At 51.0% G+C, this 16,826-nt stretch overlaps 1 protein-coding gene across 3 annotated transcripts in view; it reads right to left on the bottom strand.

Moving 5' to 3' along the window:
- LOC121082287 (leucine-rich repeat and fibronectin type III domain-containing protein 1-like protein) overlaps nucleotides 1-16,487 on the bottom strand; it is a 56,298-nt gene extending 39,811 nt beyond the window's left edge. For 2 of the 3 annotated variants that reach the window (XM_040581629.1, XM_040581631.1), the window contains exon 1: nucleotides 16,304-16,487. In XM_040581629.1, coding sequence (XP_040437563.1) covers nucleotides 16,304-16,371 — 68 coding nt within the window. In that variant the 5' untranslated portion in view covers nucleotides 16,372-16,487. The remainder of the gene's footprint in view (nucleotides 1-16,303) is intronic. The other variant, XM_040581630.1, reaches the window with a different exon arrangement.
- Between the last annotated feature and the right edge of the window lie 339 nt (nucleotides 16,488-16,826).

Raw genomic sequence — 16,826 nt, 5'->3', positions numbered from 1 at the left:
CAGCAAACCCACCGAGAGCATCCTCAGCGATTCTGTCTCTGCTCAGGCCCAAAACACTCGCTTTGCTCATCTTGCTCCACCTCTGTGGGCGAGCAACACCCCACCATGGGACAACACAATTTCTAGCACATAGAACAAATAAATAATTTTTCCCCCCCCGATTTACTTTGTTTCCCCTAACCGAGGCTGGATTTTTGGTTAATAATTTAACTATTTTCTTTATAAACGTCACATTTTTACGGTGTGGGGAAATGTGGAATGTGAATATCTGTTCACCAAGCGCAATACAAAAGGAAATTAAAAAAAAAAAAAAAAAAAAAAAAAGGACAAAAAGCTGCTGGGGAAAATTTGTGACTCAAGGCAGCAGTTTTCTTTTCATTCTGAGAAAGGCGAGGGAAGGGCACGCCACGCAGAGATGCCATAAGCCAAAACATGCTGCCTTGACAAGAACACAAGCTATTTAATCTGAATTACATTCCTCGTAGATTATTCAAACTGCACTTAATCCTCGTGTGACCGCTTCTAATCCCGGTTTCAATGGCTGCAAATCAGGATTAGCCGACTCCAGTCATCTACCACGACCGGCTGCATTTTAATTCCCAACAAAATCATCCACCTGGGGATTTATTTTGCTTTAACTCCCGCAAAGTTAAAGCCAATTAGTTAATGTCACAAAGCTGTTGGCTTAAAATGAAGAAAAAAAAGAAAAAAAAAAGAAAAAAAAAAAAAAAATGACGACCAAGGAAAAGGATCTCTGTGGGAATCGCTGTGGTTTGCCTGGCTGTGAAAGCTGACGCTGCAAAGCGGGACAAGCTTGTGTCTGGAGCAGCAACCATCACCACTTGTGCCAGGGATTCGGAATATGTTCGTGGCTTTGACACATGAACCCAGTTTATCCCCGTATTCCCACCTACTCCATGAAAATCCCATATTTTTTCCCCCCATTCCCATGTACCCAATGAAAATCCCATATTTTTTCCCATCTACCCCATGAAAATCCCATATTTCCCCCCCCCCCCCATTCCCATCTACCCCATGAAAATCCCATATTTCCCCCCCCCCCCCCCATTCCCATCTACCCCATGAAAATCCCGTATTTTTTCCCCTATTCCCACCTACCCCATGAAAATCCGATGTGGCCACCTGGGCATCGTGGTGCGGCACCGAGCCGTTGTGCCGGCAGCCAGGAAAGCTGGCTCTGACGCTTCAGGAAGCGAAATCTCCCCTCCTGCTCCGCGCATCTCAACGGAAGACCACAAAGGGGGTGAACATCCCAAACCCTTGACCAGGTTCACGGGAGACCACCAGGTCCGTGAGGCTCCTACCAGCCTCAGGATGTTCTCACAGCTCAAGTTCTCGCTCCCCCACGTATTTTGGGAACTCATGATGGTTCCTTATGCGTCCTTCATCGTAAAACCTCTCCTGAAGGAAGGCATGGGGCAACTCTACCATTACCATCAACTACTTTACCTCCTTTTGCCTTTCCAGGGGGTCCAAGAGATGCTTTTTGGCTTACCACACTGACCTCCCAAATATTTGGAGGAGGCGCATCGCGCCGTGCCACTGCAAGGCGTCATTGTTTGCTCCCTCCCCTTCTACTAGGGGAAAGGGGGCACATTTGCCAACAAAGCCCAGTTCGTGCCAAGTTCCAGCAGCTTCTGCCGCTGCCGACGGGCTCTTTGGGTCCCAGGAGGTGATTTCCACTCCCCACCCCTCCCCCACTCGACCTTTGAATTCATCCTGCTCCCAAGGTGAACGAACACACAGAGAGAGGGATGCCGGCGCTGACATTTTGCAGCAATAGCCACACAGGTGGAATTAGAGAACACATTGGGAAAAAAAAAAACCAACAACAAAAAACCCAAAAAACCCACCCCAAACACCCTCCCCCCCAAAAAAAACCCCCAAAAAACCACCAAAAAAACCCAAACAACCCCCCCAAAAACGCCAAAAAAACCACCCTCCAAAAACAACCCTCAAACCCCTCAACCCCCCCCAAAACTCTCAAAAAACTCACCCTCCCCCCCCAAAAAACCCAAACCACCAAACCCCTCCAAAACCTCAACCCCCCCAAAACCAAAACTCCTCCCCCCAAACAAACAAAAAAACCCCAAACCCCAAAACTCTCCCAAAGAAACCACCCAAAACTCTCCCAAAAAAAACACCCCCCCAAAAAACCCCAAACTCAAAAAAAACCCCAACCCCCTCCAAACCCCACCCCCCCGAAAAAACAAAAACCCCTACCCCACAAAAAAAACCAATAAACAACAACTCCATCCCCCCAAAAAAACCCAACCCCCCCACCCCCCCAAAATCCCCCAACTCTCACCCAAAAAAAACCTAAACCCCCCCCAAAAGCCCAATACTTCCCCAAAAACAATCACCCCCCCCAAACCCCCCACCCCAACCCCTCCCAAAAAACCCACCAACCCCCCCCCCCCCAAACAAACCCAGCCCCCTACCAAAACGCCACAGAGGGGGAGGGGGAGAATATTTGCAAAGGAGAAAAAAAAAGGAAAAAAATTTAATCCCTCTAATTCCCTCAGTGGTTTTACGGAGGGATGCAGGTGCAAAACAGAACCACCCAGCACAAACATCTTATTCTGCGAGCTTTTAGTAGTAATAAATAAACACATAAAAAAAAAAAAAATCCAAGAAAACTCCTTTTCCAGTCTCTTTTTCAGGATTATTTGATAAATTGATGTTTTACAGGGATGATTTTAAAGGTTCGTTTGAACACCACCTAAAAGGCAGCAACAATTGTATTCCACGGCGGTTGCCAGCAAATCGCCTTTTGCAAAAAAACTTCGCAAACTGCTGAAAAGAAAAAAAAAAACGAAATTAAAAAAAAAAAAAAGAAAGAAAATGAGATCGAGGAATAATGACTATTAGACATGCAAGAAAAATCTGCAGCATCTATCCGGGAAGGCATTACCAGCCTCTTGCTAAATTCAAACATGCTTTGAGATGCAGAATATTTTTAAATTTTTTTTTTTTTTTTTTGGTGCAAAAGCTCCCAGACAAAGGCAAAGAAAATGGAAATGGAAAAGCAAACAAGAAAGATAAGGCATGATCTTATCTCTCCGAGCGTTTTAGGGGAGGATTATACTCCAGCAAGTAAAGCGTAATGACGACGGCGACACGGAGTATTTGCACAAGCATCTCGATACCCCCCGGGTTGCCGCGTCCGACCGAATTAGCTGCATCTCAACACCCGGCATCCTCTTGAACCAACCTTATTCTCAAAGTGACAACCTCCCTCAGATGGTGGTTGGTGAGCCTTGTGCCAAGCCAGGAAAAAGAAGGGAGAAAACCCCCAAAAAATAGAGAAAAAGCAAAATTACGCTGCTTTTCCAGCGGGTTGAGGGTTGCGCGTGGGAAATTCCCTCTGCGGCATTCGCGGGCTGCACGCTGACACGGTGAGGACCCGATTGGATTTATTTGGTCCTAGCACTGCCCTGTTGCTTTACTCCCTCCCTACGCTACTTTTAGAATTATTAATCCTGATTTTCCCCGTTATCAATAACCCTTCCCGGGTCCCGGTCGCCACCTTGGCCAAGCAACGTGACATCTTCCACTTTTCCTGCCTTTGGGAAGTCTTGTGAGCAAAGCCAAGGAGCTGAAGCAGTTGTCCCACAGGGACTGGAAACGCAAGGAAGCACAGGCAGGCTTCCCCAAGCCTCAACCCCGCTTGGCCAGGCCACCTCCAGGAGGGGCCAACTCCAAGGGGGGCCACCTTCAAGGGATGCCACCTCCAGGAGAGGCCACCTCCAGGAGGGGCCACCTCCAGGAGGGGCCACCTCCAGGAGGGGCCACCTCCAGGAGGGGCCACCTCCAGGAGGGGCCACCTCCAAGGGGGGCCACCTCCAGGAGAGGCCACCTCCAAGGGGGGCCACCTCCAAGGGGGGCCACCTCCAGGAGAGGCCACCTCCAGGAGAGGCCACCTCCAGGAGATGCAATCTCCAAGAGAGGCCACCTCCGAGGGATGCCGCCTCGAGGAGATGCCATCTCCAAGAGAGGCCACCTCCAGGAGAGGCCACCTCCAGGAGGGGCCACCTCCAGGAGGGGCCACCTCCAAGGGACACCACTTCAGGAGATGCAATCTCCAAGAGAGGCCACCTCCGAGGGATGCCACCTCCAGGAGATGCCATCTCCAAGAGAGGCCACCTCCAGGAAAGGCCACCTCCAAGGGGGGCCACTTCAGGAGATGCAATCTCCAAGAGAGGCCACCTCTGAGGGATGCCGCCTCCAGGAGATGTCATCTCCAAGAGAGGCCACCTCCAGGAGAGGACACCTCCAAGGGGGGCCACCTCCAAGGGACACCACTTCAGGAGATGCCATCTCCAAGAGAGGCCACCTCCGAGGGATGCCACCTCCAGGAGATGCCATCTCCAAGAGAGGCCACCTCTGAGGGATGCCACCTCCAGGAGATGCCATCTCCAAGAGAGGCCACCTCCAGGAAAGGCCACCTCCAAGGGGGGCCACTTCAGGAGATGCCATCTCCAAGAGAGGCCACCTCTGAGGGATGCCACCTCCAGGAGATGCCATCTCCAAGAGAGGCCACCTCCAAGGGGGGCCACCTCCAAGGGGGGCCACTTCAGGAGATGCAATCTCCAAGAGGCCACCTCTGAGGGATGCCGCCTCCAGGAGATGCCATCTCCAAGAGAGGCCACCTCCAGGAGAGGCCACCTCCAAGGGGGGCCACTTCAGGAGATGCAATCTCCAAGAGAGGCCACCTCCAGGACAGAACACCTCCAGGAGAGGCCACCTCCGAGGGATGCCGCCTCCAGCAGATGCCATCTCCAAGAGAGGCCACCTCCAGGAGAGGCCACCTTCAAGGGATGCCACCTCCAGGAGGGGCCACCTCCAAGGGAGGCCACCTCAGGAGATGCCATCTCAAGGAGATGCCACCTCCAAGGGACGCCACCTCCAGGAGACGCCACCCTTAATATTTAATAAGTGTTAATAGTGTCATCACCTTATTAGCGCTTGGATCTATTTTGCACGGATTTATGTTGCACGGAGTCACAGGACGGGGGAGAAAGGCGCACCAGCATCTCACAAACATCCCATCCCCCATCCCTTCCCCGTGCCTCTGCCACCAGGGCGGATTCTTCCAGAAGCATTCCTGCAAAACAGTAGAAAGCCCTGACGTGCTCGTGTCTGCTGTGTAGGATTCACCCCACGTCCTTTCCAGGGGAGGGGTGTATTCCTTTGGGAAATAATTCTACCCGGTGCACTCCCCCTGGAGATGTCCTTGCAGACCCTGAGGACCACAAAAACGCGCTAAATATGCCGGGAGCAGGCACAAAGCAGCAACCAGACCCACATCTATACCAGGCCAACGCCTATATTCATCTAAAATAAACCTTTTTCCCAGCTACACGCTGTGTAACCACAGCAAAAAACACTTGAACTATCCACATCTCCACCTGCCCTTCCCCCCACCACCCACGCAAGCCATTTGCGTGTTTATTGCATATTTACACAGCACACCTCAGTGGGACGCTCCCTGGGCCACCGACACGCGTGTCCTTTTGGTCTCCAAGTCTACGCATCCTTGTGTGTGACACCAGACTCAGGTCCACCTCCCCCCCCCCCCCCCCACGCCACTGCCCCTGCAAAAAAGCCGTGATGAAGACACCGCAGAAGAAACATCACCAGGCTTCCAGAGTGCAAAATATTGAATGTATCTAGTTATAACGTGACCGTGTCCGCTGGTGCCCGTTTTTATCTCCCCTGGTGGCTCTGGGTCTCTGACCGCACGGTCCCAGAGCTGCTTACCTTCTAATAAATCCTTATTTGATATCAAATTTTGCTGAGAAAATGAAATGTGACGATCTTTCGCTTGCTCTAGCCATTTTCAGACAGCAGAATAATGGACACCATCATTTTCAGACCACGCTCTGCTCCCATGGAGCGGTGTGAAGACAACCACAAGGGCTTTCCCTGTAAATTTAGCGCTACCTCCTTCGTTTAGCCTGGTGGCAGCAAGGGAGGTCATTCCCATATGCCTCCCAGTGCTCCCAGTCACCCGTGTGACCCGTGCCATTGCCCTGCCACATCCGTGAAGCGAAGCACGGATGCTCCAAGGTCTCCAGATAAACGTACGAAGCTCCAAAGATCTGCCTTGATGCTCCGTAGGCGACACGTCCTCCTGGCACCGCGGCAAGTGTAGAAGCCACCCAGGTCCCACACGAGTTTGCAGGGTCTCACGTGTCCATCTACAGCAATCCCACGCATGGAGACCATCACACCAGTGACTTCCACATCCTCCTTCTCCTCCAGCCATCGACTTGGAACAGCGGGCCAAGTAATTCCCAGCATGTGCCGGAGCACAGAGGCTTTTCCAAAGGACACGAGGACATCCAAGCAGCGTTAATTCCTTGCAAACTGGGGTGGGAATAGGGTCTCCTGCAGGACCCCATGTTATCAGAGGCTGGGAACGCTCCTGCATCGGCACCATCAGAGAAGCCCAAACGGTTTCTGAGCGAGCTGGAAAACATCTACCTCCAGGCACAGAGCTGCTCACGCTGCAACGCGCTGAAGTGCAGCGGCGTGAGCAGCGCTCTGCACCCAAGGTTAATTAGCTCTGGCTCTGTCGGGGCTGATTCACCTCCAGCGGCATGCTGACACAGCTGAGCCTGACGTCGGGAATAACTCCGAGGGTTCTGCGGTGCGACGCAACCAGCTCCGCCGGCTTTGGGGGCACGTGAACTGTTAAAGCCAACCTCGGCGCCTTCCTCCTCAAGGGAAAGGAGATGTGCCTGGACGTAGGAAGTTTCCAGACCCCTCCAGGGAAAGATGCTGCCCACTGCAGGCAGCTTCCAGACCCCTCCAGGGAAAGATGCTGCCCACCCTCTGACTGCCAGAGCTGCTAAGTTCAGCAGCTTATGTAGGACAGCTGCAGATACAGCTAAAAAAACCCAAAACAAGCAAAAAACCGCACACCCCACCACCCCAAAACACACCCCACATATCCTCCAACCAAAAAACCCCAGCAAAACCCAACCCCAACCCCACCACACACACAACCACATCCCCACAAAGGAAGAAAATAAAAAAAAAAAAGGAAAAAGGACACCTCCTCCCCCAGACCAGCAAATCCGAAGCATGCCAAGGACTGTGCTTCTCACTCTTCACAGATGGGGCTGATCTACATTTTAAAGCAAAAACTTCAAACAGATCAAGCCACTGATTCTTGCAGATATTCCCAACAGGCTTTTCTCCTCCGTGCCCTGCATCTTCTCCCCTCCGTGCCCTGCATCTTCTCCCCTCCGTGCCCTGCATCTTCTCCCCTCCGTGCCCTGCATCCAGCTCCCACTATTCCCATCCTCACCGAAATAAACCAGTCTGAATTCCCCCCTCCAACTTCCAGAGCCCTCCTCGTCACCTCTAGCTCATTTTTAGGTATTTTTCTCTTGCTGCAAAATAATAACCAAGGTGGGTTTTGCTAAGCGACAGGTAGCGTAGCGGCATAGAAAGGTACCGCTTTGGCGGCGTTACATCTAAATGTATATGCATCTACACACACAAATTAATATACATAACATCTCTGGCATGAAACACGTCTTTAGTTAAATGAAATTTCTAGTTAAACGGAGGAGGAGGAGGAATAGGACCCCTAAATGCCACTGGAACAATTCGCGGTGCCTCCGTCTTTTGCATCCTCCACTTTTCCGCCCATCTCAGCCAAATACTTGCCTGAGATCTGTAAGTTTGCCAAAGAACTCCCCGTCAGCGCTCATAGCTCTGCTAATTAGTAAGGTGTGGGTGCTAAATTGGAAGTTCAGGGGGGGAAGAAATTATGAAATTAGCCAACAGGAATGAGCTCGGAAACTGCAGGCAGCCCAGCGCTATTATAGAAATATTCCTAGAAGAGGCATTTTATTTCAGGGAAAAACGAGCTAAGCGTCGATCCGCCGGCACGTTAATGCAGGAAAAGCACCCGATTTCATTTGGTTTTCCCATCCTGGCTTTTTTAATAGCACCACTGATTTCCACTGCCTGGGTATGATTAGTCAGGGGGTTGGGGAATCCCCTCTTTTTCTCTGATGGAACATAATTTGCAATTCAGATCTTAGTTACGGTGACTCAAGGAAGAACATTTTCATTAAAAAAAAAAAAAAAAAAAAAAAGCAGCAGAATTGGAGGAAAGAAACAAATCCAAGGCTTCAAAATGAGGGTGAATCAAGCCTCCGCATGCTGCGGGTTGAGATCCTTCAGGCACCGTGAAATAGGAGCGGTGTCATGAAGGACCAAAGCCTTGCCAAGCCTTTTAATTGTATTTTTTTAATTTGTATTCCCCCCCTCCCCTCTCTTTAATACAGATAATTTCTGGGCAACGTACCCAGCCTAGCAACCCTCTGACCTAGGCAGAGGTCCGTAAAAAAAGAAGCAAAATCCAACAAACTGCACGCCGCTGACATCAGCCACACTAAAATATAAATTTTTGTAATAAATAAATATAATAAAAATACTTAAACTTAAATTATTAAATTATGTATTTAAATAAATTAAAAATTTATTTTATAATAAAAATAAATTAAAAAAAAAAATATTTCAGGGGTAAAACCTGGCCTGAAGACAAACACTCGGGCCGGTGCTGTGGCAGCCCTGAGCGTTCGATGAAGCACCAAGACAAAACCGAGTTTTTTGGAACACCCCCAAATCTTTACGCGTGGCCGGTCAGCGAGAGAAAGGGTGGTTTTAAAGGCTTACTTCCCCCCCCCCCCCCCAAAAAAAAAAAAAAAAAAAAAAAAGAAAGAAAAAGGCGAAGGAAAGCCAGAAGATAAAGATGCTGCAAGAAAAGGCAACGGCTTTCCCGGTGTTGCACAGCAGCGGTGGGCAAAGGTCCCTCTCCTGCATGTCGCAACCAACGATGGGTCAAGACCACGGTCAGGAAATAGTCACGCCACATCTTAAGCAGCCACCACCTCCTCTTCCTTCCCATTCATTCCAGGGATTCATGGATAAGGCCCATTCATTGCATCCCGACAGAGAAATCCTCTGCTCTTACTCATTCTCATGCAAATATCCCTTGGAAATACAAAACCGAGGGGAGCCCTTGTAGCTAGACATCCAGCTCCAGGGCATCCAGCTATTCAAGGGAATTCAAAGGATTACAGAGCTCTGTTTTAGAAGCACTGGCCCTAAAAAAAAAAAAAATAAAAAAAATTCTTACCATTTATTTGCTCATCGGTGCGCTGGCTGTTCAGCTTGCTAAGAAAACATCCACAAATTCAACCTCTATACCCACCTACCCCAAATTCACCTTAAATCAGGGTAATTTACCCACCCTAGACCACACCTTTGATACAAAAAAAAAAATTTAAAAATGCCAAACCAAATCATATTGCACTAAAAACACACATTTTGGGCTTAATAGAATACAGAAAGCCGGCACTAAGCCGGCACAAGCACAACTTACTGCCGATGACCTGGTTTAGCGTTGCTTACGCACGTTGCATTTCTCGACAGAAAAATAAGGAGAAAAAAAAAGTGCCACCGCAGCAGAATTGCTCGCTCTATAATAATCTCAGAGTGCCACGCAATAACGCTATTCCAGGATTTCTCTCTGTTGCCGATGGCATAAATAGTACTGGGGAATTCAGCGAAAGGGATCTGCTCTCAGGTGAATTTAAGAGCCTGTAATTTCAGACACAGAAATGGCTTCTAATTACAGTTAGAGAAGGAAGAGCTGTAGAGGGGAGGGGGAAAAAAAAAAAAAAAAAAAAGGAAAAAAGCTAAATAATCTGGCTGCTCTTGCAAGCGCTAAGAGGCGCCGCGCACATCCGAAGGCTGCCACGTGCCTGGTGGGTTTGAAAGGACACGGCCAAACAACGCGCCCACCTTGTCCTCCTCGCACTTGCAGCTTGTTTCGTGGGAGAGGAGGAGAAAGCGATGCTCTTCTGAATTATCTAGTGATTTTATACAGTAGATGCTGAAGGCTGAAAGCATTTGTAACCCGCTTTGCATGAAGCATGCATGAATCTCGGTGTTTCACGTGGACGTCGACCCTCAAGCATGCTCTCACTAGCACAAAAAAAAAAGAAAAAAATCCACCAAACCCACCACACCCACCCAAAACCCCCCAAACAAACTCTTAAATTAATTCCTGATTTAATGGATCATTAGAAGCAACAAAAATAATCAGCCTCGGGTAGGTGGAACAGCCTTCCTCAAGACAGCATGACCCATGGTCCCTTTGATGGGTAGCGCGGAGCTCTACGTACCACCGCTCATCCTACGCATCTCATTGTTCAGCTTAAAAAAAATCAAAATATTAAAAAATATTTAAAAATATGGAAGTCATGCTGCTCCAAGAACATTTGTCTAATAATAAAGCGTCCCTGACGTGCCACCAGAACCCCTCACAACACCCCTGCTGTTTCCAGCACGTTGATCACGAGGGGAAGCCGTGCCCTCTTCACACCCAGGTTTTTTTGACGGCAGCTCCAGCATGGCTATTTCCAAACCCGTAAGAACATCACCCGGGGGGATCCGTGCCAGGAGCTGTGCTTCTTCCCAGCTGGAAGAGAAGAACGATTCCACACCTCAAGTCTTTTGTGGTGGTGGGGTGGAGGGAGCAGAAAGGAACAGGTCCGTGGTTTACAACCACAAGGAAAAGGGGATACGCGGTTGTTTGAGCTCGCTGTTTTTCCCAGCAAGGAAATCCCTGTAAAGCCCCGGTGGAGGGAGGCTCCCAAGGGATGCTCAGCTGCTTTGCAACCACCCCGGACCTCCTGCCAAGTCGCGGTGGCTTTTCCTCGCAGGGTCTTCTCCAGGAGAACAACTGGCGTTGCTTCCAGGCACAACCAGGCAGCAGATTCAAGGCTTGCAGGGGATAACTAGCTGGTGCCAAATGCAATTTTCTCAGCTTTTTTTTTTTTTTTTTTTTTTTTTGCCCCAGGTTTAATAAATACACGGGGCAGGGCTGGTGCTCAGAGCAAGCTGAGTTTTACGTACGCCTACATGTGGTGTTCTGCCGACAGGTTGGGGCTCACACTCCCCGTATCGCACATCTCAAGGACATGACCCAGCTTCCCAGCAGGACCCACCAGCTGTGGTTGGGGCAGCCCTAGCCCCATCCAGCGCCCTGCTTGGGGACACCGTCACACCAGGTTGAGCTGATGGTCATGTAGTGACACGACCTCCCGTCCAGACTTGGCTGGTGACCAGCACGGACAGGCAAACGCGCTGCAAAAAACACCGTTTCTCATCATTATTTATGATGCAGAAGTAAAACGCTGCTGTTTTCACAGCTGTCACGTACCCTGAATCCTCAGAATCACTTTGGTTGGAACGGGACCTCCAAAGGTCACCTAGTCCAACCCCCGAATCGTGCTTCTCCCTTGGCTTCGTGACCTGAAGAGGTAGGCTAAGTCCAAACCGTTTTCAAAGATGGTAAAATGAGAAATAAAAAAAAAAAAAAAAAAAAAGCCCTTTCTGAACTTAAAGGTCATCTGGCAAGAGAATGTAAGCAAGCCAGCAACAGAGAGACCTCAGCGTGGACATGGAAGGTCATCTTCCAGTATGAAAGCCACCCTGCACCTTCCAGCTCTATCTTACATCTATATATATATCTATATATACATACACACACAAGCCAAAGCAAAATTTGCATCACCATTTTGCTGGCACATACAGAAGATGTTTTCCAGGCACTACGAACAGAAAGACACCAATTCCCACACAAACCTTCCTCCTTGATGCATCTCGAGACGCGTGTCTCCGCTCCGACGCGTGCTCCGCGTACTGTTTGCCCACCGCGCTGAGAGAGATTCGCCTGCGCTTGAAATCAAGTTGCTGACTTGGCGAAAAACGGGCCCCGGAAGATATTTTCCGATCAATACACATTATTTTCATCACAGCCAGGGCTCTTAGCGTTCATCTCAGAAAATAAATAGGCAAATACGCTTCCAAAATACAAAGCGTAGCCATCTAAGGGTTGATTCCACCTCCCATTAGATTAAAAAAAATATTAAAAAAAAAAAAATCCAAAACCCCACGTCAGCAACATGGGCACAAGCTATTAACTCTTTTAGTCTAGCAATTTAAAATCTTTTTTTATACGCTGCCTCTCTCCCTCCCTCCCACCTCCTATCGCTTCCCCTCCTCCCTGCACCTCCAGAACTTCCCGAAGTCCAAAGACAAGCGCTAAGGTCAATGCTACCCGCACCCTTTAAAGACCAGCCCAGCAAGAAATACCAAATTCGTGATGTGCACAAGGACCAGAACCCACTCAGAAACCACTGAGATCTCCAGCACAGAGGAGAGTCACGAATTCAGGTACGTTTGTCGTGATAAAGGTAAGGAGCACGCGAAGGCAGCGCAAAAACCCTCCTTTCAAGACGCCGCGCGAAGGGTATGCGTGCGAGCCGAGACAATAACAAGCTGCTAACGCTGGGCAAGACAAGTTTTTGTCAAGCTTCCCACTTTCCTGCTACAAAAGCCTGGCTGAAGCCAGCTGGATATCACCGAGCATCCATAAGGATATTAATAATTCAGCTTTGAGTAAGCGCAAGCACCAGCGGCCGCGAAAGGAGGGGAGGCTTGCTCGTTGCAGGATTGCGCTCAGTGCATGTGACAGGGCTCAGCAGAGGTTCAGTGATCCTTGAAATTTGTCTGGAAGCGCGATTGTTACCGATTAGAAAAGAATATGCACGTATTTCAAAGACGCTCCGCTTCACGGCAAACTCCTGTCACTTTGCAGCTAAGTGTCGCCAGTTTTCCCAGACTAATTGCTCTCCTCAAAAAGGACGCAGAGCTTAGCATTGGATCAGAGAAGTGGAGATCCTCTTTGTCACCAAAAAAAAAAAAAAAAATCAGTGTAGCTTCTCTTTTGAGATTACAAAGAATTTTCCTTTGTCCGGTATTTCGTACTGCAAGAAAATTCCCTTTATTCAATCCATAGAAACGTTTCCTCTATTACGTGAGTGAACAAACCTTTCATGCAGGTGACAATGATCCCACCCACACACACATTTTCTAAAATAAGTTCCATGAGGAACATCTGTCACGTCTCTCTGCCCCAGGCTGGCAACCAACACTTGGCGGGGAATCCTGATATCCCGATTTGGGATCGGCGCACGGCGTAGCTAAAGCCAAACCATGAAACCCAAGGGCAGGCGCTCGCTTTGCAACGATCTATCAAAAATCTGATTTTTTTTTTTTTTTTTTTTTTTAACTCCCTCGACAGGACAAGCAACAAGGAGCCCGTCCCAGAAGAGAGGGCAACTGCAGCCGCAGGAGCAACGAGGGGCAATCCAGCTGCAACCAAGCGATGCTCAAGCAGGGAATAAAACATTCCTTGGCCCACAGCTTCGTTTCGAACATCATCACCTAAAACTCCTCTGCGGTGAGGGGTCAGTTAAGATCTCGCGCTTTCATATCTTGCAGATGTAGTAAGAAAGGTTCACCTTTTGTCCACCCACCTCCTACATCATCCCAAGACTCCAACCAAACAAGGTGCCAACCCTAAAAGCCACCTGCATCACCCTCATCGGAGCGTCCAGCGGCTCCTTGCAGCATCCTCAACCTGGGTGCACAGAAATTATTGGGGGAAAAAATAATATATCTCTCTCCAGTCACCGAATACCTAATTATTTCAACTAGACTGTATATATATATAATTTTTTTTTCACAAAGGAGGGAGTAACCTGATCAGCCCGATTGTACCGACGGGCCAAGAAGCTGTCACCGTGCCATTTCATTGACAGTCTGCAGGAAAACCCACTCCAAACGCCCACCACCAGAACTGGTGAGTAGAAACTGGTTGAAAGAGATGGGAAAACTAGAAGTTCCCTGCCTAGTTGTTGGGCTATTTTTTTGGCACCTTCTCACGAAAAAGAAGCTTTTGCCCGAAAGAAAAAAAAATTTTAAAAAAATGCAGGTGTTAGGACAGGGAGATTTTTTTGGTAAATTCCATTTTGGAAAAAAAAAAAAAAAAAAGGGTTTGTTTTTCAGGCCAGCTGGAGGGTTAACACGCTGCTAACCAACCTAACCATTTCCCCCAACAACAACAACCACCACCCCACATTTGAAGCAACACCAAGAACTCTGCAGCGCACGACCACCCGCCCCGACCTGCACGTGCAAACAGTGTGAGACAACCCACTGGCAGCGCCGCCGCCCTAACGATGCCCGTAACTCATTAAGCCCACACCTGCCACCTCCAAGTAGGACGTTACCTCCCATCCTCAATGTTCCACTTATTTCTGACGGAAGATTTCGAACAAAAGCATCGGCGACCCCAGCTACGGCGATGGGGGGCTTTCTTCAGCCGTCCCTTGCACCGCTGCAAGCCTCGGGTTATAACAATAATGTGGCCGCTGGTTAAAAAAAAAAAACAAAAAAACACAAAAAAAACCCCCACAAACATCCTGGCAGCTCAGATTTACCAGCCCCAGCAGCACCAGCATAAAAACCAGGTAAGGAATAAGATTTATTCCCCCCGGGAAAGCGTGGGTCCAGTGTGCAGCATCTCCATTCCCACGTGCGCATGGCGGAAAGCAGGCGCAGAACGAGCCCTCTCGCGGCAGCGCATCGGAGAAAAAATCCTCCAGCATCAGACAAGCCGGCAGGCAGCGGAGAGAAAATGCTGCACTGCCTGTGGCGAGGCAGGCGAGCTCAGAGTCGCCTGGGTTACCAACCTGGAAAATCATACAGAAGGTTGAAAAAAATATAATCTCTTCTTAAATCATGTAAAAGGCGGGGGGGGGGGGGGGGGGGATAATGGCCATCTGCCCGTTAATTATCATCATCATCATCCAGGCACAATAAAAAGCAGAGTGTTGAGTGCAACCTCTCTCTACTGCTGCTTTATCTTTATATATATATTTAAAAAACAAACAAACAAACAAACAACGAACTACAGAAGGTATTTTTAAGGTTTCAAAAGAGAGTAAGCACTCTGCGTGCTTCACGGTGAGAGTTTTTACCGTAGCAGCAGAAGAAATATAAATATATGTATAAATCCAGCTACCATAGGAGATGCGGGGGCTCTTTTAGAGCAAACCCCTTTGCTAAAACACAACCCCATTTGCAAATTTTCTGTGCAGCGAGGCCCCCAGCCCGGAGGAGATGCCCCCCCCACCTTGCTCCAGCAAACTCAGCCCAGCTCGGCGCAGCTTTTTCGGTGGCACCGAGAGTCACCTCGGTCAATGACAACGCTGTCACCCTTGCCGGGGACGCTACACGCGACGGCAGCGCCCGTCGCGCCCTGCCAGAGCCAAGGAGCCCGGAGGGTTGGGGTGGAAGGGTGGAACACACGTTGGGGGGTTAACACCGGTTGCCGTCGCCAGCTCGCCGCAGCCTTTGCACCCCTCCGAAAGGGCACGCCGTGCTCAGCACCCTGAGAAAAAAAACGGGTGGCCACCCCAGCAGCGGGACGGTGCCATCCAGGCACCCCCTTCCAGCAGCGAAGAAGAGGAAGGAAAATTAAAAAAAAAAAAAAAATTAAAACCCGAGGAAGAGCGAGGTGAAAGCATCGGTGACCATTATTTCAATGCCTCCCAACTCCCCGCGAGGAAGCCCGTGCCCTGGAAAAACCCGCTCCAGCCAGGCGTGCCGCAGATGCCGGGGATGGATGCGGGTACCGCGGGGGGCTGGCGCCCACCTCCCCCTCCGTGGGGCGAAGCGCGACAACCCCAACGCGGCTGCGGAAGGCGCATCCGACGATGACACTGCAATTTATCAAACGGGGAGGAGGAGGAGAAAAAATAATAATAATAATTATAATAATAAGCGATGAAAGCACAGCTGCGGGCCGGTTGCCACCACCTGGGTCTCGCCCTGCCCGGCGCTGGCCGCAGGACATCAGGGCGCCGGTGATGCTGGGATGCTGCTGGGGGGATGCTGGGGAGATCCTGGGGGCATGCTGGGGCCGGTGATGCTGGGATGCTGCTGGGGGGACCCTGGGGGCATGCTGGGATGCTGCTGGGGGGATGTTGGGGCCGGTGATGCTGGGATGCTGCTGGGGGGATGTTAGGGGGATGCTGCGGCTGGTGATGCTGGGATGCTGCTGGGGGGAGATGCTTTTGGTGGGATACTGGGGGGACGCTGAGATGCTGCTGGGGGGATGCTGAGATGCTGCTGGGGGGATGCTGAGATGCTGCTGGGGGGATGCTGAGATGCTGCTGGGGGGATGCTGAGATGCTGCTGGGGGGATGCTGGGATGCAGCGGGACGCCAGGGGAGCGCGGGGAAGCCGGCGCCCTCCTCTCCCCACCGATCCCCCCCCCCTTCGCACCGCGGCGACCCCCCCCCACCCCCCCCCTCCCCCGCGACCCCCCCCATCTCACCTCTCCCCCGGCGAGCCTAGAGGGGGCGGCGCGCCCCGCCGCGCTCCGGCCGAGCCCCCGCCGCCCATGGCCGGGGCCGCCCCCGCTCCGCCGTCCCCCGGCGGAGCAACCGCGCCCGCGGAGCCACCCGCGGAGCCGGCGGAGCCGGGCAGAGCCGCTGCCGCAGGGGCCGCCCCGCCCCGGCTCCGCGCAGCGGCGGCAGCGGAGGAGGAGGAGGAGGAGGAGGAGGAGGAGGAGGAAGCGGGGGGGGGGGGGGAGGGGGGGGGGGGAGGAGGCGGCCCCGCCCCACGGGCGCAGCCCCTGTGCGGCTGCAGCCCCTCCCGCTCAGTACCGGGGGGTGGGACCGGGGAGGGGGGGGGAGCGGTACCTACTGGTACCCCCGAGCATCCCTTTCCGGCCGGTGGCGCGGAGCTGCATCCCCCGGGGGTGCGCAGCCTGCAGCTGAGGGATTAGGGCTGTGCGTTAATTGCTTGTTAATTACAAGGTGCTGGCCGGTGCGGGTATTTAAATACAAAAAAAAAAA

Source organism: Falco naumanni, unplaced genomic scaffold (assembly GCF_017639655.2).
Source record: "Falco naumanni isolate bFalNau1 unplaced genomic scaffold, bFalNau1.pat scaffold_58_arrow_pat_ctg1, whole genome shotgun sequence".
NCBI classification, from domain to species: Eukaryota; Metazoa; Chordata; class Aves; order Falconiformes; family Falconidae; genus Falco; species Falco naumanni.
The sequence above is the reverse complement of the archived record's forward strand: the minus strand, read 5'-3'. Positions and strand labels throughout refer to the sequence as shown.